We start from the raw sequence: 23,368 nt of genomic DNA, 5'->3' as shown, positions 1-23,368 counted from the left end.
GATTTCCCAGGCAAAAATACTGGAATGGGGTACCATTTCCTTCTCCAGGGAGGTGTTGGTAAATACCCTGGCCTTTCAGCTAAGACCACAGGAGGGGCATAATTGAAAAGTAAGGATACTTCTTAGGTGTATAAGAAAATGTTGATGTATGGCAAAACCAATACAGTATTGTAAAGTAAAATAAAGTAAAAAAAGAAAAAAAAAAGAATCACAAAATTTAAAAAAAAGAAAAACTGAAATAGACAAAACCTTTAAAAGCCTAAACTGAACTTAAACAAGACCAAAGTGTTCTGCTAGCACTGTACTGTCAGAAAGAAAAAAAAAACACACAGTCCTCTTTGGAAGACATCATTCAGAGACTCATCTATGTTCCTGATTACCTAGCATCTGGTCAAAACTTAAGAGACACACTAAAAACAGGAACAAATGACAGGAAAGAGAGAAGAAGGGTGGAAGGAAAGAGGGAAGGAGAGAAGGGAGAGAAAAGACAAAAAGGAATTGAAAGAGATCCAGGGTAACTCACAAACTAGTTATTAAACAGGGACTTTTAAACTACTACAGTTAATATGGCAGGAAAACACAGGAAAAGATGGACAAAAGAGACAAAATAATAGAGAATGTCAATAAAGTAGTAAAATCTATACAAAATAATTAAATGAACATTCAGAAATTTAAAGTATAATTTATGAAATGAAGCACTCACTAGATAGGTTTAAGAGCAGACTGAAAATAGCAGAAGATAATAGGACTATTGAAAGTAAAGGCAGGTCAAGAGAAAATACACAATCTGAAGCACCAAGAAATACAAGAATGGAAAACATTGACTAGCACATCAGAGACATGTATAATATAATTAGAATATCTAACATACCTAAAAAGAGGGAGGAGAGACAAGTGAAGTGAAATGAAAGTCGCTCAGTTGTGTCCAACTCCTTGTGACCCCATGGACTATATAGTCCGTGGAATTCTCCAGGCCAGAATACTGGAGTGGGTAGCCTTTCCCTTCTCCAAGGGCTCTCCCTAACCCAGGGATTCAACCCAGGTCTCTCGCATTGCAGGCGGATTTTTTACCAGCTGAGCCACAAGGAAAGCTCAAGAACACTAAAGTGGGTAGCCTATCCCTTCTCCAGCAGATCTTCCAGACCCAGATTCTTTACCAACTGAGCTATCAGGGAAACCCCCAAAAGAACGGGACAAAAGCAATATTTCAAAAGCTAATGACTAAGAATTTTTCTAAACTGATGAAAGACGTAAACTTACTATATATTTTAAAATCTAAAAAAAAAAAGGAAAAACATAAAGCCATACACACGGAGACAGACAGACAGACACACACACATACACACACACATACACACACACATACATGGTCTAGAATAGTCAAACAGCTGAAAATCAAAAGATAATGAGAAAAATCTTTAATGCATGCAAAAAAAAAAAGAGAGACATTTCCTTAAGGAAAGGGTCAACAAAACTTGTCAATAAAGGGCCAAATATTTTAGGCATTACATGCCATGCCATCTCTGATGACTGTAAAGTAAAATCAGTTAAAACAATAAATAAATGGGCTGGCTGTGTTCTAATAAAACTTTATACATATGAGGATTTCCAGGTGGCACAGTGGTAAAGAATCCACCTGCCACTGCAGGAGACCCAAGAGACACGGGTTTGATCCCTGGGTTGGGAAGACCTCCTGGAGCAGGAAATGGCAACCCACTCCTGTATTCTCATCTGGAAAATTCCACACAGAAGCCTGCCAGGCTCTAGTCCATATGTTCACATAGAATCAGATACTACTAAGCGACTCAGCAAGCATGCACAAATGCACAGGCCATAGTTTATTAATCCTTGTTTTAAAAGGATCAACAATAATACTGAGAGCCAACTTTTCAAAAGAATCTACAGACGTCAGAAGACAATCAAATGACATCTTCAAAAAGCCGAAAGAAATAAGGCCAACAAACAATTCTATACCCACTGAAAGAAAATATGCTTCAAAGCTGAAGGTGAAAAAAAGTAATTTTCAGACCAATAACTGCTGAGGATCTGCTGCCAGGATATAAAAGGATATCATTTCAAAAGGAAGACAACTCTAAATTTACATGGGATTTATTCTAAATTTACACCTTTCATCTGTAAAGGAAAACTTCCATCTATAAAGCAGAACTAATAGAAGAAAGACATATATCCACGAGCATAACTGGCACTTTTAACACACCTCTCTGAGAACAAGTAGATTAAAAAATTCAATAAAGATGTAGAAAATATGAACACAAATAACCAGCTTAACCTGACATGCACAGAACAGTATATCCAACAACTGCAGAATAAACATTCTTTTCAAGTGCACACAGAACACTACTTACCAAAATAAAATTCTATGCTGGATAAGATCTTAACAAATTTCAAAGATCTAAAATCATTTAGGGTACATGGAATCTAACTAAAAATCCAAAGAAAAAAGAGCTAGAAAATGCTCAGATGTTTGGAAAGATAAACAACACACTTTAAATAACCTATGGGTCAAAGAAAAAATCATCAGGGATATTAGAAAATATTTTGAACTGACCAACAAAATTGCAACATCTCACAACGCATGATAGACAGCAAAAGCAGCACTTGGAAGTAAATTTGTATTTCTAATTGGAAGGACGGATGCAGAAGCTGAAACTCCAATACTTTGGCCACCTGATCCGAAGAACTGACTCACTGGAGAAGACCCTGATGCTGGGAGGGATTGGGGGCAGGAGGAGAAGGGGACGACAGAGGATGAGATGGCTGGATGGCCCCACCAACTCAATGGACATGAGTCTGGGTGAACTCCGGCAGTTGGTGATGGGCAGGGAGACCTGGTGGGCTGCGCTTCACGGGGTTGCAAAGAGCTGGACACAACTAAGCAACCGAACTGAACTGAAATGCAATATAAAAGAAGAAAGATTGAATATCAATATTCTAGGCTTCCATTTCGGGAGAAGGCAATGGCACCCCACTCCAGTACTCTTGCCTGAAAAATCCCATGGACGGAGGAGCCTGAAAGGCTGCAGTCCATGGGGTCACTGGGAGTAGGACACAACTGAGCGACTTCGCTTTCACTTTTCACTTTTATGCATTGGAGAAGGAAATGGCAACCCACTCCAGTGTTCTTGCCTGGAGAATCCCAGGGACAGGGGAGCCTGGTGGGCTGCCGTCTATGGGGTCGCACAGAGTCGGACACGACTGAAGCGACTTAGCAGCAGCAGCAGCAGCAGCAACAGGCTTCCATTTCAGGAAACTAGAAGAAGAACAGCAAGTTAAACTCAAAGAACAAGTAAAGAAATAAAGAATAAGGGGAGAATTCAATACAATAGAAAGAAACTATAACAGATAAAAATCAACAAAACTAAACATATCTTTCACACAGGTTGTTAAGAAACTTAATGAGATCATTGTAAAGCACTTACCACTGGGCCTAGCACATTCATTTATTCGGTATGTACTAGGTTCCAGGAACTGCTCTAAGTACTGGGACTCTCATTCTAAGTGAGAATGCAGGGGAGTGGGGTAGGGGTGAGGGGGAATGACAGAAATGACAGAAGAGGGAGGGAGGGAGGGAAGGAGAGAGGGAAAGGGAAGGGAAACAAATATAAACAGAATAAGTACTATTCAAATAATTAAAATAGGGTAATAAAATTAAAGTACGACTGGGCAATCATAAAAGATCTCTATAGGTAGAAGTGATCAATTAAGCTGAGATCTCGAAAGACAAGGAGCCAACCACAGGAATTTAGCAAAGATACATGGCAGGAAAAACACAGATAATAAAGACCAAAAGAAGGTCTACAAAGGATCTATAAATGTACACAAAGGTTGTTTTCTCAAATACACTAAACACACAATAAATATTAGCTGAAAGAATAAATGAACATAAGCTACATGCTAACTGTGTTCCTTAGAGGAATACAGGAAAACTCTTAAGGTTTCACTGGATTCTCAAAATAGTACACAACCCGAATAAAAGTTAAAAACTAAGCATACATCTTCCATGTATGCATTCTACATGTGCATGTTTTAAAAATCATGATGTCACATATACATCACAGAAAGTCTCCATATTTGCCAAACCCTTTACCAAAGTCCTCAGCTACTATTCTGTCGGCCAGCAGCAGGAAGTAGATTTTACTTTTGCTCAGGATATAAGGAATACTTTCTAGAATGTGACTACTCATCCTTAAAGTTTTAAAGGAAATATCACAGAGTCATTCAGCTACTTAGGAACAAGCTAAAATTCTTTTTTCTATTTAACAGCACCATAAACCAAAGTTGCCACCTTCAATAAAAGATTAAAAAGGCTCATGGAGTCTCAAAAGTCATTTAAATTTGATAAATATAAACACAGAAAGTTTAAAAATTTTTATTTGGAATTTAACTCATAAGAGAGCTCATTTCCTTAGAATACAAAAGACCCTTAACTAATCAAGTCGATCCAACAGGGAAATGGACAAAGGACATATAAGGTATTTCACTGAGAAAATAAAACCAACAAATATGAAGGAGAAGATGTAATGCACTAACAATTATAAAGATTTGGTGTAATAACATTTTAAAATGTTATTATATATATTATCATTTGGTAATATTATACATATATATGATCATTTGGCTTACACATTTTTTTTCTAGAAGGATACACAAGAACTTTTTCATTGTGATTATCTCAGGGGGGTACAGGGGAAGTGATACATTTTCTCTATTACTAATATGCCTCACACTGATAATATATAATTAACTTCTTTAGTCATCTGAAAGTGGTATTGTTTTCTAGAACTTAAAGCATTATTTATTTATTTATTTTAGCATCAGAGTCTCTAGGAAGCATGTGGAGTTATTCACTATTTAATTAATAAGGAAACTGAAGCTCAGAGAATATAAGGATAACATGCAAGTAAAAAATTACACATGTAAGAAATTCTAAACATAATTTTCAAGTATACCACCACAGATTAGAGAACAGCAAAGAATTAAACTTGAGTCTTGTTTTGAAATCCAACATTCTTCCCATTTACTAAGAAAACATTTCAAGAATTATAGAATAAGTATAAAATCCATAACCTATGGTACCACAACACTTCCCTAATTTTTATAATCGACCACAAGAAAACTGTTGCATTTTTTTCATTTTAAATTCAAAATTTTGTGAAAAGAAAATTGATCACTGGAACCATAATAAACACTAATTCTAACTATTCTCAGTAGTAGTCTAAAGCATCTGTGATACACTTCTGTCTAAGTCAAAATAAATTTTATTTTTACTGACATTACTTTGACTATATTTGGTTAACATTATCTCATGTAGATTCATCAGCTCAAAATTAATTAGTATTACAGAATAGTGTATTCCATCCAAACAATTCATCTTTGTTGGCTCACATGCCCCAATGATACTGGCATGCCACTGTAACAATGGGCATGGTGCCATAGGAGCAGATGGGCATAAACACAGACATGCCAAAGAGTCAGTGTGTGCATCAAGTATGAGTATTATTATTAGATTTTCCTCCAAGAAATTCATAAACTACAGTAAAATAAATCTAAGTTTTCTACTATGCTCATAAGATATGCCGACTCAAAGCTAGATTAATTTTTAAATCCTTAAAAAGAAAAAAATCAACTTTCCAAGGCCACAAAAGGCAAGTTTTCCATCTGATGAGTTTGGATTAGCCTTCTGTTTAGGGAATTGAGGAAACCAATATGCAATCTCTACCTTAGATAAGCTTTGTCCCTGAAGCACTTGAAAATCTCAGTAAAAAATTCAGTTTTGAAAAAAATCACTTGGCACTGTTCTCAAAATGAAACAGTTCTGAGATCTGTTGAACAACAATGTGAGTATACTTAACACTAATGGATTATATACTTAAAAATCGTTAAGATGGTAAATTTTATGTTATGTATTTTTAATCACAATTTTTTTAAAAAGTCACACAGCCCTGTCAAGTTTCCTGATGAAGGCCATGTAGGCCTAGAAACAGAAAAAAGTCCTACAATTTCCTACAGGAAAAAAAATCTGAAAATGCAAATCACTGAGCTTTACATGTTTATTTTAAATTCTGCATTCTGTTGGAAAAAACTATTGTTAATTTTCAAAAGATTTATTTCCACATGTATTTTAAATTTTTTAAATATAAAACACGATATTGACCAAATAAAACTGAAAATTTTTACAATTTGTACCATATTAATGAAAAGTTTTAAAATACTAAAAATGCTAAAGAAAAGTGGGGGGGGGAATCATTTGTAATCACTATTATCCAAAATCATTTGTTAAGTACTATATAAAGTACCAAGAAAAATGGCTCTGTGTGTGTGTGTGTGTATCTGTGTGTGTAAACAAAATCTATCTCTGACTTCCAGAAATTTAACTACATTTTCTTTTTAAAGAAATGTTCAAGGATCCAATCACCTTGGGAAATCCAATCTGTTATTTTGTAACTACTGATACTGTCAGACAGGCAGAAAATTTAAGAACTGTCTATTTTTCACTTTGCTTACTATTTTTTGAGTTTTTTTTTTTTTTATGTAGACCATTTTTAAAGTTTTTATTGAATTTGTTACACTATTATTGCCGTCTTATGTTTTGTTTTTTTGGCCACGAGCCATGTGGGAGCATAACTCCCTGACCAGGGGTCGCACTTGCACCCCCAGCATTGGAAGGCAAAATCTTAACCACCAGACTGCCAGGGACGTCTCTGCTGCTGCTGCTAAGTCGCTTCAGTCATGTCCGACTCTGTGCGAGCCCACAGAGGGAAGCCCACCAAGCTCCACTGTTCCTGGGATTCTCCAGGCAAGAACACTGGAGTGGGTTGCCATTGCCTTCTCCAATGCATGAAAGTGAAAAGTGAAAGTGAAGTTGCTCAGTCGCGTCTGACTCTTAGCGACCCCGTGGACTGCAGCCCACCAGGCTCCTCCGTCCATGGGATTTTCCAGGCAAGAGTACTGGAGTGGAGTATCATTGCCTTCTCCAGGGAAGTCTCTAATTTACTTGTAACTGACCACAGCATTTGTATCATCTTATGGCTCCCCAACTCTGTCTCTAGCCTAAGTCTTCCCTAAGCTTGACTCATGTAGCCAACTGTCTATTTATTATCTCTACTCGGATGCCTAATAGGTGTCTCACACTTAATGTGCTCAAGCTCCTGAACATCTCCCCTCTTTAAAAAGTTCCTCTATATACAGTCTTCTTCATTTCAGTTGATACCAATCCCAAACTTCTAGCTGTTTAGGCAAAAAGCTTGTGTCCATCCTTGATATCTTTTTCTCTCACACACCATCATCCAAACCATCAGCCAATCTCACTGGATCTACTTTCAAAATATATCCAGAATCCACTCACTGCTCCCCACTATCACCGATCGGACCAAGGCATCACCTTTTCTTGCCTGGATTACCGTAGGGTGTCCTTGCTGGTCCCTGCCTCAGATCTGCAGTCTATTCCTAGTTCAGGAGACAAAACGACATATTAAGAACATAAGCTGGGTCATCTCACTCTTCAGTTCAAAACCCTCCAACGGCTTCCTTCTCACACAGAGTAAAATCCAAGTCCTTACAAGGATGTACAAAAAGCCCTACACAATCTGGTCCTTACCTCTCTGACCTCATCTACTTCTTCCCCCTCTTCCTTCATTCACTCTGTGCAGACACACTGGCCTCTTTGCTACGCTCCCAGGTCAGAACTTCTTCTGCCTCAGAGCCTGAGCGCACACAATTCCTCTGACTGAAGACTTCTTTCTCCCCAGACATCTGCAAGTCAATCCCTCACCTACTTCAGGTATTCACAAGCATCTTTTCTTCACCCTGCTATTTCAAACTCAACCCAACCTCCATCTTAATTCTCTATCCTTTCCCTGCCTTATTTTTCTCTATATAGCTCCCTGTTATCAAATGACTGACCATATACTGATTTATTTTATTGCTTATATTCTTCAGATTGGAATATACTCCATGAAAGCAGGCGTTTTGCCCACTGATTGATTAATCCCCAGCATTAAGAAGAGTACCAAGCGTAAGAAGGCACTCATACTTGTTAAATGTTAAGTTACTTCTATATTATTTAGGTTATAGAAAGAAACATTAGAAATGAATAAAAAAATGGTCCCAAGTATTCTACAGACCATAACCTCTTTGAAAAAAGAAACACATCTGGCACACAACAGGCACTTAATAATGACTGACTGACTTCTAAATGCCCATTCTGTTCAAAACCTTCCAATGGCTTCTCTTCACACTCAAGAGTAAAATCCAAAGTCCTTACAAGGCCCTATACAATCTGGCCCCCAATCTTCTACTCCTCCCCCTACCTTTCCACCCCCATAGTACTAAATCTCCCCCTCATTCTTTATGACTACATCCTTAACCTAGGCTTTAAGAAATTTTAAGTAACCTATTCCTAGAGTAAAGCTCTGCCAACCCATGATCTTGGGACCAGCCTTACTTATAAGCCTCTCGCTTATTCAGCTGGCATGCCACCTCACTCAGCTGCCAGATTAAAGACACTGGCCTTCTAATTAGGTCAGTCCCTATCAGCAATACAAGTAATCGGCCCATCAATAAACAGACATTGACTATAAATTGTCCACTTTTGTAGATCTATGAACTCTTTCCAGCTGACATGTCAAATAAGTCTTCCCTAAGCACATAACCCAAAGAATGTTATTCATAATAATGTGAAACATAGGAAAATCATTTCCTTCTTGATTATTCTACTTTGGGCTCTTCACTTTAAATTTTGAATTTGGACTGCAGGCAATTTGTTTTTGTCGGTAGCTCATTTATATTCACAATTGCAATACTGTCAAATTATTTCACTATAAAACATTTGTCATTCCATGAGCATTTGTAACTTTTCTGCAGTAAAAAAAGAACATTTCAACCCACCATCTGTCTGATCTTTTCGGTTTTACTCATTCAGTTCTAGCAATGTTACCTCAAATTCTAAATATTTTTAGAAATAATATCTCACATCCTGGGATTTATAATAGTAAGGCTTGATTTAAAATATTCTAGATTTTCTCCTTAGATTTCACAAAATCAATGTTCTTAAAATAACATATTCTATATTTTCTTGGTTGAGTATTTAAGATAAACTGTAAAATCAGAACTGAATCTTCTCCCAGAAGAAATGCAAGCTAAGCAAATAAAATAGAAAAGTTATAATCTATTGCAAAGCAGGACTCTGCCGTGTTTCATCACGTTTTTTGTTCAATGTGGTAAAATCTCATTTGATTCGAAGAACATTTCAAGAATTAAATTATAGGAACCCTACTGCACCACTAAAAGTGACAATCCTTAACCTGAATAGCTAGCCCTCTGTAGAGCTGACAGTCTTACTTCCATGAAGACAAAAACAACTCATTCATCTACCCAGAAATGAACTGCAGATATCATTATATAGCTGCTTCTTTTTTTAACAGCCATCTTGGAAGAAACAACATTTACTTCGTAAAAGAGCAATAAAAACACTGAAATTGGGAGTTGCCTAGTGGCCCAGTAGCTAGGACTCAGTGCTCTCACTGTCACGGCCGGGATTCAATCCCTGGGCAGGGAACTAACTATCCCACAAGCCACACAGTGCGGCCAAAATGAAATAAGCACTTAAACTGCCTTATATTTCATATGTTCCTTGTAAATAAAAACATTAGGGCCCAATTTACATATACAGCATGGCAACGACGCTGTTAACATCGCTATAACTAGATTAAGTGGCCATAAATTCCAACAAGCTAAGCAGAATTAACAAGATGAGCAGTTATCAAAACTGGAGTTATCAGAACTCAAAGGAATTAAATCTTCAGAAATTGAAGATGATGACAAGGACAAAAATATGCTACAGAAATCATTAATGGAGTATATTTTCATACCAGCAGCACCGAATTCCTAAACACAAGAGAAAGGAATTCACAATGAAGAGCCTGTGCCCCTTCATAATAAGCTAACAACTCAGAGCTCCAGCATTTTCAGCAACTCAAACTAAAATGTGTTTTGACATTTCAAAATTCCAGCATGTCCATTTTCTTCAGTAAATCACTGTTTACAAAAATAAAGGCTTATAGACACATGTGTATGTATGGCTGAGTCCCTTTGCTGTTCACCTGAAATTATCACAACATTGTTTGTTAATCTGCTATGAAAGTGAAAGCGGCTCAGTGTGTCCAACTCTTTGTGAATTCTCCAGGCCAGAATATTGGAGTGGATAGCCTTTCCCTTCTCCAGGGGATCTTCCCAACCCAGGGATCAAACCTAGGTCTCCCGCACTGTGGGCAGAGTCTTTACCAGCTGAGCCACAAGGGAAGCCCAAGAATACTGGAGTGGGTAGCCTATCTCTGCTCTAGCAGATCTTCCCAACCCAGGGATTGAACTGGGATCTCCTGCATTGCAGGCAGATTCTTTACCAATGGAGCTATCAGGGAAGCCCTGCTAATTGACTACACCCTAATACAAAATAAAAAGTTAAAAAAAAAAAAACCTCAGTGGGCCAAGTTCACATTAAAATGCACTATTCATTCAGGGGAAAAAAAAATAAAGGCTTATAATAAGTCATTTATCACACTGAAAACTTGAGAATTACTACACAATTTAACACTATATATTTGTACCATTCGTATTAGTTTACATTAGCCTTATCTCACCAAATATATTCTTAAAGGTAAGCTAAAACCTTATCTGCTGAAAACACGTAAGAATTAGTTATCCTTATGGTATAACCCCACATTTGCAAATAAAAATGCTTTTTGAAGAATGGTATAGACTTCAAAATCTTGATTATAAAATTCATTCAACACCCACCTACATGACAATTCTAAGTCAATTAATCCTAACCACAACAAAACCTGAAGCAATGACATAAAGAAAATGGCTGTTTGGGGCCTTCACGGTAATGCAATAATACATTAATAGGGATAGCAGGTTAGGTTTTTCCTTCTGTATAAGGGCCACAGAATCTGGTCGTGTTTATTTTTAACTACACTGGCTAAGTGAAGTGAACTCGCTCAGTCGTGTCTGCCTCTTTGTGACCCCATAGACTGTAGCCTACCAGGCTCCTTTGTCCATAGGATTTTCCAGGCAATAGTACTAGAGTGGATTGCCATTTCCTTCTCCAGGGGATCTTCCCAACCTAGGGCTCGAACCCAGGTCTCCTGCATTGTAGACTGATGCTTTACCGTCTGAGCCACCAGGGAAGTCCTGGCTAAAGAGACAGTAAATATAAGTAGAATCTGAATCATTCAATGATCAGGCATTAAGTAAAAGATCTAAAATATTTATTATGCAAAATTATGAGCCAAACACTTTGCTAGGCATCTTCATATAAACTACACTATCTAATTAAGGGATTCGTTGGTGGCTCACAGGGATACTGGTGCCTGGCAAGTGTCATTTAGGAAGCCTCTTCTAGTTAACTAGTATCAGGACCCAGCCCACCCACCAGCCCACAGGCACCAGTCCTGGAACACTCTGGACCAAAGAGTAGCTGGGGGGACCTAGTCCTGCCCATAAATGGGCCAGCTGCCATAGGACCCCCCGAGCCCTCAGGGACCCCAGGACCCGCCCTGTCTACCAGAAGGCTCAGGACGCAGCCCACCCACCAATGCGTGAGCAAGAACCCTGGGTCCAGCAGCCCATCGATCCCACCCTCCCCACCTGCCAGCAGGCCAGCACTACTCCTGGGCCCAGCCTCATCCACCAGAGCTGGGGCACCAGACCTGGCACAAACAAGGCCCTCCAGCCTGTGGGTAGGACAAGCCCACCCACCAGCAGTCTGGCACCAGCTCCAGGATCCCCTGGGCCTGCTCCCCCTACCTACAGGCCGACACCAATCAAGAGTTTTAGGTACAACGTAGAAAAGACAGTCTCTTCGACAAGCTGCATGTAAAAGCTGAGGTTAGAACATTACCTCACAGCATACATAAAAATAAATTCAAAATGGATTGAAGACCTACATGTAAGACCTGAAACCCTAAAACGTCTAGAAAAAGACAGAGGCAGAATATTGACATAAATCATAACTATTTTTTTTGGACCTGTCTCCTAAGACAAAAGAGATAAAAGCAAAAATAGGTAAGCGGATCTAATTAAAAGTGTTTTCACAGCAAAGGAAACAATCAACAAAAGAAAGAGACAACCTATGGAATGGGAGAAAATATCTGCAAATGATATTAGTGACAAGGGATTAATGTCCAAAATATATAAACAGCTCATACAAGTCAGTATCAGAAAAACCACATAACTCAATAAAAAATGGCAAAGATGTGGGGAAAAAAGGGACACTGTTGATGGCACTGTAAAATGCCGCAGCCATAAGGGTATGGAGGTTCCTCAAAAAATCAAAAGCAGCTATCATATGATTTAGCCATTCCACTCCTGGGTATTTATTCAAAGAAAACAATAAACAGTAATTTGAAAAGATATATGCGCCATAAAAGTTCACTGCAGCATTATTTAAATAGCCAAGATATGAAAGCAATCTAAGTGTCCACTGATAGATGAATGGTCAAAGAAGACATGGTGTATATACACACACACAGACAACACACAGAATACAGTGGGATATTCAGTTCAGTTCAGTTCAGGTGCTCAGACGTGTCCGACTCTTTGCGACCCCATGAATCGCAGCACGCCAGGCCTCCCTGTCCATCACCAACTCCCGGAGTTCACTCAGACTCACGTCCATCGAGTCAGTGATGCCATCCAGCCGTCTCATCCTCGGTCGTCCCCTTCTCCTCCTGCCCACAATCCCTCCCAGCATTAGAGTCTTTTCCAATGAGTCAACTCTTCACATGAGGTGGCCAAAGTACTAGAGCTTCAGCTTTAGCATCATTCCCTCCAAAGAACACCCACCCGTAAAAAAGAATGAAATCTTGCCGTTTTCTACAAGATGTAACGACCAAAGGGTATTATGCTAAGGGCAACAAGTCAGACAGGGAAAGATAGACATAGAATCGAGAAAATCAAATGAACAAACATACCTAAACAGAAATAGAATCACAGATACAAAGAACAAACAGATGGTTTGGGGGGAAGAAGGAATCAGTGTACAAAATTCAGTTACAAAATAAATGAGTCACGGGTAATGAAATGCACAGTCTGGAGAATACAGTCAATAAATATGAAGTATCTTTGTATGGCAAGAGACACCAGCTAGACTTATCACAGTGATCATTTGGAAATGTATAGAAATATTGAACCACTGTGCTATGTACCAAGAACTAACGTAGTATGTGACAGGTCAATTACTCACCAAAAAGCAAACATACAGACTTACAAAAAAAGAGATCAGATTCGCAGTTACCAGAAGGAGGGAGACTGGGGAGTGGGGGAATTGGATACAGACAGTCAAAAGGTACAGACTTCCAGTTTTAAGTACTTTATCTCACAACTGGGAAGGTACTATACAATATGATAATATAACTAATATTGCTATACTTTATAAGTGAAAATTATTAAGTAAATCCTAAGAGTTCTCATCACAAGGGAAAAAATTATTTTCTATTTCTTTAATGTTACATTTATATGAGATGATGGATGTTCATTAAATTTACTGTGGTAATAATTTAATGATTTATGTAAGTCAAATCATTATGTTGTATACCTTAAGCTCATACAGTGCTATATATCAATTATATCTCAACAAAACTGGAATACAAAAACAAAAAATAAAACAGTGTGTTACTATCAACAAGGCACTGACATCTGGGGCTGTAAAAAGAAAATAAAATGAAGTCAGCAGTGGCTGGAGAGCTCTCGAAAACAGAGCCGGGAGGCCACTGATTAAGTGTGATTTAACAACAACGGCCCAGATGGAATCTGAACTTCAACCACTATCTTAACGGAGGTATCCACAGTATATGCCCAATGTTCCAGAAACTCAAAATATTTATCCAACCCTTACTCTTAAGTAACTCATGACAGCCTATTCATTAACAGCAAATACTTCCTTGCATAGTGGTCAACCATAGTTCTTGCCAGGTAATGACTTTGTGGCTTTCATCTTTATAAGACTCTGGACTCTTTTCCACTGTACAATCTCGAACTGCAAATCTTAAGACCCCAAATAAACTATTTTATTTGTAGCCCTCTGCATTTTCTTGGTCAATAGGACTGGTTCATCTTTACTTTCAATAAGGTTAACTCGAGAACATCCCTATAAAAAGGTTACTCTCATTCACATACATTTCTATATGCCCCTTGAAAGTGAGAAAAAACAGTGTGGATAGAGCTAAATGTGTTGTCTGTTGTGTGCCCAGCCACTCAGCCATATCCAACTCTTTGCGACCCTTTGGACTGTACCCTACCATAATGTACACACACCAGAGATCCATGTAAAATTCCTAGTAGACTCCACTGAGAAACACTGATAGTAAAGGTTAAAGAGTTATATGCAATGTAATTTTCATGGATAATATAAAGCTGACAATAAATAAAATTTAAGTTAAAAAAGTAAGCTAGGCTTTATCATTGGCAATACAAAAACACTGACATATTGATTACATCGTACTACACGATATAGTAAGACAACAGAAAAGCGTGCAGTCCTTTGGGGCTACATCAGCTCTGCAAATCTAACAAATAAAAAGACCACCCCAATTTCAGCAAGGACTGAAAAAATGCTCTGTTGGTTACCTTTGAATTGTTAAATCCAATGGCCACTTTTCGGCCCTCATTCCATCTGCCTTCTCTCAGCAACTCCTGACATAGTTAACCACTTCCTTGCTCCTTTCAGCTTGCCTTTTTTTTTAAACTTTCCTCTGGTTTCCTAGCCCTCTGAGCACTGTCTCCTTCCCTAGTTGTTCATTCATTCACACCTTAAATATTGATGCTCCCTACAATTTTGTCTAAACTGCCTCTTCTCCTAAAAAGAAAAGTTTTCCCTGGGCGATTTCATCCATTCTCATACTTTAATTATTGCCCACAATTCTAAATGCTGATGCTTGAATCTATATTTCATCTAAACATGCATTTTCTTTTGCAACTCTCCTGGTTTCTATATACTTTGCCTGAAGAACTCCCCCTACTCTCCAACAGGCAAAAATCTTCTCAGGCTTTATGACCTAATATATTACCACCTCAGTGAAGCTTTCAAGAACTTTTCCAAATAGTGTTAGTTACTCTTCTAGTTCAGAAGTCATTTCCACTATACCATCTTGTGAAAAACTCACAAAATAGACAAGTATTATCATACCCTCCCTAGAAATAAAGGCACTGAAGTCTGAAGAGATCAAGCAACTTGAACAAAGAAACATTACTACAAGCAGAAACATCAACTTAAACCCAGGTCTTCTCACTCTAGGTCCAATACTCTTTCTAATACACTGTGATGTTCTCAAAAAAAAAGAGAGAGATTCAGAAATTCAGTAGTTTTACCATTCTTTAAAAAACTAATTAGTATTGTCTGTTTCTAGAAATTAATTTCTAATTAAATGTTTAATCCAAAAACAAATTATTAATAATTACTATTTTAAATTATACACACACAGCCAAACTGGTTAAAATAAGCATTCAAGACAAAAGAAAACATCTCACACCAATCAGAACAGCCATCATAAAAAAGAAAACTACAAATAATAAATGTTGGAGAGAATGCGGAGAAAAGGGGACTCTACTGCACTGCTGGCAGGAATGTAAACTGGTACAGCCAACATGGAGAACAGCACGGACTCCTTAACAAACGAGGAATAAAACTACCATATGACCCAGCAATCCCACTAGTGGGCATACACCCTGAGAAAATCACAATTCTAAAAGGCACATGTACCCCGATGTTCACTGCAGCACTATTTATCACAGCCAGGACATGGAAGCAACCTAGATGTCAATACAGAAGTTGTAGGGGCGGCCGGGGGGTGGGGGGGTGGGATGTGTGTGTATTATATCTATATATAGGAATATTATTCAGCCATAAAAAGAAACAAATTTGAGTCAGTTGTAGTGAGGTGGATGAACCTAGAATCTGTTATAATGAATGAAATAAGTCAAAAAGAGGAAAACAAACATGTATTAACACCTAGTGGCTCAGTCAGTAAAGAATCTGCCTGCAATGCAGGAGACCTAGGTTCAATCCCTGGATCAGGAAGATCCCCTGGAGAAAGGAATGGCAACCCACTCCAGTATTCTTACCTGGAGAATCCCATGGATAGAGGAGCCTGGCAGACTACAGTCCACAGGGTTGCAAAGAGTCGAATATGACTGAGCAACTAACACCTTCACTTTTCTTTCAACACATATATATGGAATCTAGGAAAACAGTGAACCTATTTACGGAGAAGACATGGAGACACAGAGGTAGAGAACAGACTTCTGGACACTGCTGGAAAGAGGCTAGGAGAAATTGAGAAAGTAGTAGCATTGACATTCATATATACTATCATTTGTAAAATAAGTTAACAACTGTCAGGAAGCTGCTATATAACAAAGGGAGCCCAGCCTGGTGCTCTGTGATGACTTAGAGGGATAGAACTGGGGGTTGAGAGGGGGAGGCTCCAAAGGGAGGGAATACAAACACACACACACACATATAATTATGACTGATTCGTGCTGATGTGTGGCAGGGACCACCTCAAAACTGTAAAGCAATTATCCTCCAGTAAAAACATCACCACTGCAGACATTGTAGTAAAGACTGGTGCAGGAGATTCATACACAGTGGCTAAGTACAGGGGATGGTGGATCAAATGAAGAGCAGAACACCTGTATGATCTCAAAGTGTCCCCCCATAGGTAACTAGAAAAAAATCCTATAACGGGGAAAATTAACATTATAAAGGTGGGCACCCTATGCCTCCTGACACAAAAGTCTAAGAAGGTAGCAATGCAGCCTGGGATATTTAACAAGAGTCAAAACGTGAGGAAACACCAGCAAAGGCAAACTGATTAACATGCTATAAAGTAATTGGCTTGTGTTCTTCAAAAATATCAAGGCAGTGAAAGACAAAGGCTAAGTAACTATTCCAGTTTAAAGGAGATTAAAGAGATATGAGAACTAAGTAAACTATATAATCTTGGACTGGATTCTACACTAGAGAAAAAAAATGCTAAAAAAAATTAAAAGTATTTATTGGGACAAATGACAACACAGGATTATAGACTGTAAATTGTAATAATGATAAACTTCCTAACCCTGACAGTGCTGCAGTTGTGAATGAGAATATCCTTGTTCTTAAAAAATACATGCTAAGGTATGAGGATAAAGGGACATGGTGTATACAACCTGTTAGGTAAAAGACCAGGACACCAAAAGAGTGTCTAACAGGCTTTTTAATGGTGAAGCGCTCCCGGGCGGGGTTCCCGGACCCCAACGAGGCACGTCGAGGAAGTCCGCGCCCAGACCATGTTGGGGGTGGTTTTTATACGTTGGTTGCGAGGAATGGTCAGGCTAGATGGACGGGGATTCGGACAGGTCGCCAGGCCGAGGCATCGCGGGCTGACAGGTCCTTCTATGTGGCTGGGGTGGGGCGGCTTTAGCTGGTGAAGTGTGCTGTCATTGGTCCCAGGGATCTGGGAGGCTCCTTCCATTAGGGACTTCCCCTGCCGGTGGGAGGGAGAGGAGGGGCGGCCCATCATGGCCCCCGGGGTCCGGCCTTACACAACCTATTCTCCAATGGATCAGAAGAGATAATACGAATGTGTGTATGTCTGTGTGTGGATGGAGAAAGAAAGAGAAATAAAGCAATGTAGTGATTTTTAAAAAACTGAGCCTACATCAAGAGTAGTTCTCTATTATTCTTGCAACTTTTTTGCAAACTCAAAATCATTCAAAGTAAATCATCAAAAATGAGACCAGAGGTTGTGGGAGAAATGGGTGAAGAAAGTCCAAGGCACAAAGTTCCAGCTATAAAGCAAATAAGTCAGGGGGATATAATGTACAGCATGGTAACTACAGTTAATAATACTGTATTACATATTTGAAAATCACTAAAAGTGAATCTTCAAAGTCCTCATTTGAGGGGAGGGGGGAACCAAACTGTAAGTATGGTGACAGATGTTAACCAGACTTGCTGTGGTGATAATTTCTCAATATATAAAAAAATCTACTGAACATTATGGTGTATATCTGAAATTAACATGTTGATGTCAATTATACTTTGATAAAAAAAATCAGAGTACAGGATTAGGGTAAGCTTGAAGTTTTTTACATAAATTTTGTCATTTGGGTTTTTTAAAAAGGCAAGAAATATCACATTTTTATAAATGAAAGAATGTTAAGCTCAAGAGAGGTTAAGTGACCACTTCCAAAACACAGGTCCCTGTTTCTGTACAACTGCACTAGTTTGCAATTCAATGGCCAAAATGTTTCTAATTCCTGAAAGCCTCAAGGTCATACACTCTCTACGACTAGTAAAGTTTTAATGATTTGATTGCATTCTCTAATAAGATACAATTATTTCCTTCTCCAGGGGATCTTCCCCACCCAGGAATCAAACCCAGGTCTCCTGCATTGCAGGCAGATTCTTTACCAACTGCAGTACAAGGGAAGACCAAGGTACAATAAACTTTGTCAAGCAGCATATCCAAATACTCAAGAGAATGGGCTCTGAGATGAGACTGTGAGCTCAAACTCAGGCAGCTCAGTGTTCTAGTTCTGTTATCTTAGGCAAATTAACCATTTGTGCTCCAATTTTCTCATCTGCAAAGTGGAATCAAAGTATTTTTGGGTTGCTCTATATCCTCTGTGGCACCTCAAAGTCACAGAATAATTTTCCGTAAGTCACACTCACTCAGCCAGACAGTTGTCAGGAGGACCAAATGAGATAATCAATGTAAAGTAGTGTGCAGAAGTACTCAAAGTCAGCTATTTTCATTTCAACTCCAACATGCTCAGTCACCTCAGTAACACTGGTCACAGTCAAAACCACACATTTTTTTCAATATTAGACCCAAATCTGACAAAATAGGAAATGAAAGGCTCTAAGAGGAAAACACCTTAGAAGTTCACGATCCATAGAAGTAAATCAACTGTAATAAGCATATCACATGTAAAACAGACTCTACAGACTTAAACATTAATTTAACAGTTGAAATATCTGCTAATAGAACAACAGAACTGCAACAAGCTTCTTGTTGGAATAATCCATCATCTAAATGCATAGAAGGAAAAATGAAAAATTACTGAAGTTACATTACTTATAAACTTTGCTAACCTGAGAATAAGGAAATAAACAAAAAACTCTATTCCACACACTCCACACAGATTTCAGTTAGCTTAATACAGTCAAAATGTAACCTCAACTTCAACTACTAGCAATTTCCAGAATGCCTTTTAAAATAAATTTTTTAATTACATTAAATTTTAATCAAATAAATTATTTAATTAAATAAAATGAATTTTAATTTATCTTTCTGACACCGCAAGGCCACCAGCATAGCTACTTTACCTTAAGCTCAGCATAAATCTAGTGTTAGCCTATTATGTTCACTAAGTACTGAGAGATCAAAAATAAGAAAAAATGTAAAAATTATTACCAAAAAATGCAAAGTTACCAGAATTCTGTAAGTTTAAAATCACTCTCTCTCCCTCACCACACACACAAAAAAAACAATGAGCGGGGTGTTTTTTTTCCCTTTTTCGGTGGTACTTAAAATACTCGTAATAACTTTAAAAACACACACACACGTATACATTATTTAGGGTTCATTTTTAAAATCCACATTATTTGCAAAATTGTGCCACTTGCCCACACTGTAAATATTCTCATACGCTTCTTACTGTTTCCTAGCTTTGTTTTTTGGTTTGGGGGTTGTCTTATACTTTTGGTGGGGGGTTTTGTTTTTTCTTTTTTGGTCTGTAATGCAAAAGACATTTTCCGGGAACACTGGTGCCTGAATAAACCAGCTTGTTCATTCATAAAGCGCCTAAAACACCTCCTTGCTTCTACACTCAAGAGTCACAGAACAGGTTCCCATAAGACACAATCTAACTTTCCCTCTCAGCTCCCCACACTTGAATCCTTCCACCCTAGCGAGAGAATTTCTCCAGGTGGCATCAAGCAAACTTTAAACTAGCTTGAAGTGTTTGCTCAAAATTCAGACTCCTGGGCCCCAGACCAATCGGGGTCTTTGGGGATGGCACCTAAGCGGTCCCAATGGTTCTTTTTCACTAAAGTCTGAAAACTCCTAGAGAACCCCTCCACACACTCAACCCAAACTCCCAACAACTCCCACCACTCCCAAGTGATAGCGCGGCAGGAAACGCCCGCTCCGCTCCCGGACGGTCTCAGGGCGACCCTGCCCCTGTCCCGGGAGCCCCAGCCCCTCAGTCCCGTCCCCACACCCGAAACCTTTCTCCTCACTTCTTCATATCGCTGCTAAAGAGGCCGAAGGCGCCGGAGGGGGAAATGGTTGAGGTCGCCTCCTGACCCAGCTCCGTCGCCTCCCCTCCTCCCGACTGCTCATTGTAAGCGAAGCTGTTGCTGGACATCGCTGCGGGGTCGCCGGGTGTCGAGCTGGTCCTGCCCGGGGTTCTCTCTGACGGGCTCCGGTCCCAGCGACTGGAAACAAAACTAGTTCTCGTGCAGAGGGGCGCGCGCAGGCGCTTCCGGACTCGTCACCGCTCCCAAGCCGACCCGGCGGGCCACCCCCTGCGCATGCCCAGTGTGCGTGCGGCCAGAGCCCACCCCCCCGCCACTCCCGGGCCGGACTGGAGTTCCCGCCTCCGGGCTTTTGAGGTAGCCGAGCGGCTCGAACCCAGCCTCTGCGCTAGGCAGGCCCTCAGCGGGCTAGAGACTAAGCTCTTTTTAGAGTTGGGGGTTTTTTTTGGAGACAGATACCCACGTATCCATTTTGGTCCCTTAGGAGATTCCCCGGGCCGGACACCTCTTTTTTTGGATTCTTGTTGTAAACCAGAAGTTTTCAGATTTCTCCTGAAACACCATTTAACACACCAGATCAACTTTGCTAAACTTAATTAGGATTGCTTTTCCTGTTTAGGCTGGTTTCTAATGCTTTCCCTCCAGCCTGCTGAGTCTTGCTGTTACATCTGCCCCAGGCAAATTTTATGCAGAGCTCTTCGTTTTAAGGAAGTTTCTAAAACCCTGTCTTTCTGGGATCTGCCACCGCCAAGATGGGATCATTGTAGTGTCAAAGGAAAATCCTGGGGCCATTGGTTCCAAGGAGCTAAAGGCGTGCTTCCTACTGGCGTTTGTCTACCAAAAGTAGAATTTAAAAAAAAAAAAAAAAAAAATAGAGCTGTCCCGAATACCAGAAGTAGCCCATTATCTGGGCACCTCTTTTTGTTCTTGTGGTAGCACTTACTAAAGTTTTAAAGGGAGTCAGGCAGAAAGTTGCCTGGCTCCAGAGTAGCACGTGAGAAACTTTTTCAGGAGTAACTTGTCCCCCTCACACCTGATATTTCGGGTGGATTTCAGAGCATGCTGCGCACTATTTCCACTGCTTCCGGTTTAGGCAAGCTCCGAAACCTGGAGCCTGGAAGTTAGAAACTGTAAGGGGACTAGTGAAACACAGGGCTTCCCTCGTGGTTCAGAAGGTAAAGAATCCCCCTGCAACGCGGGAGACCTGGGTTCCATCCCTGGGAGCGGAAGTTCACCTGGAGAAGGGAATACCTATGCACTCCAGTATTCTTGGGAGGAGGCAATGACACCCCACTCCAGTACTTTTGCCTGGAAAATCCCATGGACGGAGGAGCCTGGTAGGCTGCAGTTCATGGGGTCGCGAAGAGTCGGACATGACTGAGCAACTTCACTTTCACTTTTCACTTTCATGCATTGGAGAAGGAAATGGCAACCCACTTCAGTGTTTTTGCCTGGAGAATCCCAGGGACGGGGGAGCCTGGTGGGCTGCCATCTATAGGGTCGCACAGAGTCGGACACGACTGAAGCGACTTAGCAGCAGCAGCAGCAGCAGCCAGTATTCTCGCCTAGAGAATTCCATGGACAGAAGAGCCTGGTGGGCTACAATCCATGAGGTCGCAAAGAGTCAAACACAACTGAGCGGCTCACACACACACACACACACACACACACACACACAGTAAAACACAACCCAGAGGGCCAGTGCGTGGGGCGGGTCCGAAGTGTATAAGGATCAGAATGTGGTCTTCACGTCCTCTAATGGCCACACTGAAAACAATAATCAGATATCACTACACATCTTCCCCGGTGGCTCAGCAGTAAAGCCTACAATGTAGGAGACCCAGGTTCAATCCCTGGGTGGGGAAGATCCCCTGGAGAAAGAACTAGCAACCCATTCCAATATTCTTGCCTGGAAAATCCCAGGGACAGAGGAGCCTGGCAGGCTACAGGCCATGGAATCTCAAAAAAGAGTAGGACACGACTTACTGACTAAACAACAGCACATACCTACTACTACTAAAATCACCGAAGTCCACAACACTAACAACACCAAACGCTGGTGGGGATATAGAGCACAAGAAACTCTCATTTGTTGCTGGTGGGAATGCAAAATGGTACAGCCACATTGGAAGATAGTTTGGCAAGTTTCTTACAAAATTAAACATACTTTTACCATATAATCCACCAATTGTGCTCCTTGGTATTTATCCAAAGGAGTTGAAAACATGTCCATGCAAAAACATGCACAGGTGTTTTTAGCATCTGTATTCATAATCACCCAAATGGAAAGCAATCAAGATGTATCTTCGGTGGGTAATTGTGTAACTAAAATGCAGCACATCCAGACAGTGGAATATTATTCAGCATTAAAAAGAGAGGAGCTATCAAGCCATGAAAAGATGTGGAGGAATCTTAAATGCACATTACTAAGTGAAAGAGGGGTTTCCCAGGTGGCTCAGTGGTAAAGAATCGCCTGTCAATACAAGAAGATGCTGGAGATACAGGTTCAATCCCTGGATCAAGAAGATTCCCCTGGAGAAAGAAATGACAACCTACTCCAGTATTCTTGTCTGGGAAAACCTGTAGACAGAGGAGCCTGGCGGGTTACAATCCATAGGGTACAAAGAGTTGGACATAACTTACCAACTGAGCATGCATCCCAGTGAAAGAAGTCAATCTGAAAAGGTTACATATTCTGTGATTCCAACTATATGGCATCTGGAAAATGCCAAACTATAAGACAGTAAAAGCATCAGTGGGTGCCAAGGATTCATTTGGGGAGAGGAGGGATGAATAGGCAGAGAAGAGAGGATTTTTAGGGCATTGAGAATACGCTGTATACCATGATGATGAATATGTATCAGAATACATTTCTCTAAACCCACAGAATGAATAACACCAGAGGTGAACCTTATAGACACTGTGAACTTTGGGTGATAATGATGGGTCAGTAAAAGTTCATCAGTTGTAACAAACGACCACTCTAATGAAGAGGCGGTAATGAGGAGGCTGTGCATGGCACCCCACTCTAGTACTCCTGCC

The 23,368-nt window shown here is 39.9% G+C and overlaps 1 protein-coding gene across 1 annotated transcript in view; it reads right to left on the bottom strand.

Moving 5' to 3' along the window:
• AP3B1 (adaptor related protein complex 3 beta 1 subunit) overlaps positions 1 to 20,591 on the bottom strand; it is a 242,213-nt gene extending 221,622 nt beyond the window's left edge. The window contains exon 1 of the mRNA XM_018053686.1: positions 20,309 to 20,591. Within this exon, the coding sequence (XP_017909175.1) occupies positions 20,309 to 20,436 (128 nt within the window). The 5' untranslated portion in view covers positions 20,437 to 20,591. The remainder of the gene's footprint in view (positions 1 to 20,308) is intronic.

Source organism: Capra hircus, chromosome 10 (genome assembly GCF_001704415.2).
Source record: "Capra hircus breed San Clemente chromosome 10, ASM170441v1, whole genome shotgun sequence".
In the NCBI taxonomy this organism is placed as follows: Eukaryota; Metazoa; Chordata; class Mammalia; order Artiodactyla; family Bovidae; genus Capra; species Capra hircus.
Note: the sequence above shows the minus strand (reverse complement) of the source record. Positions and strands in the feature narration are given on the sequence as shown.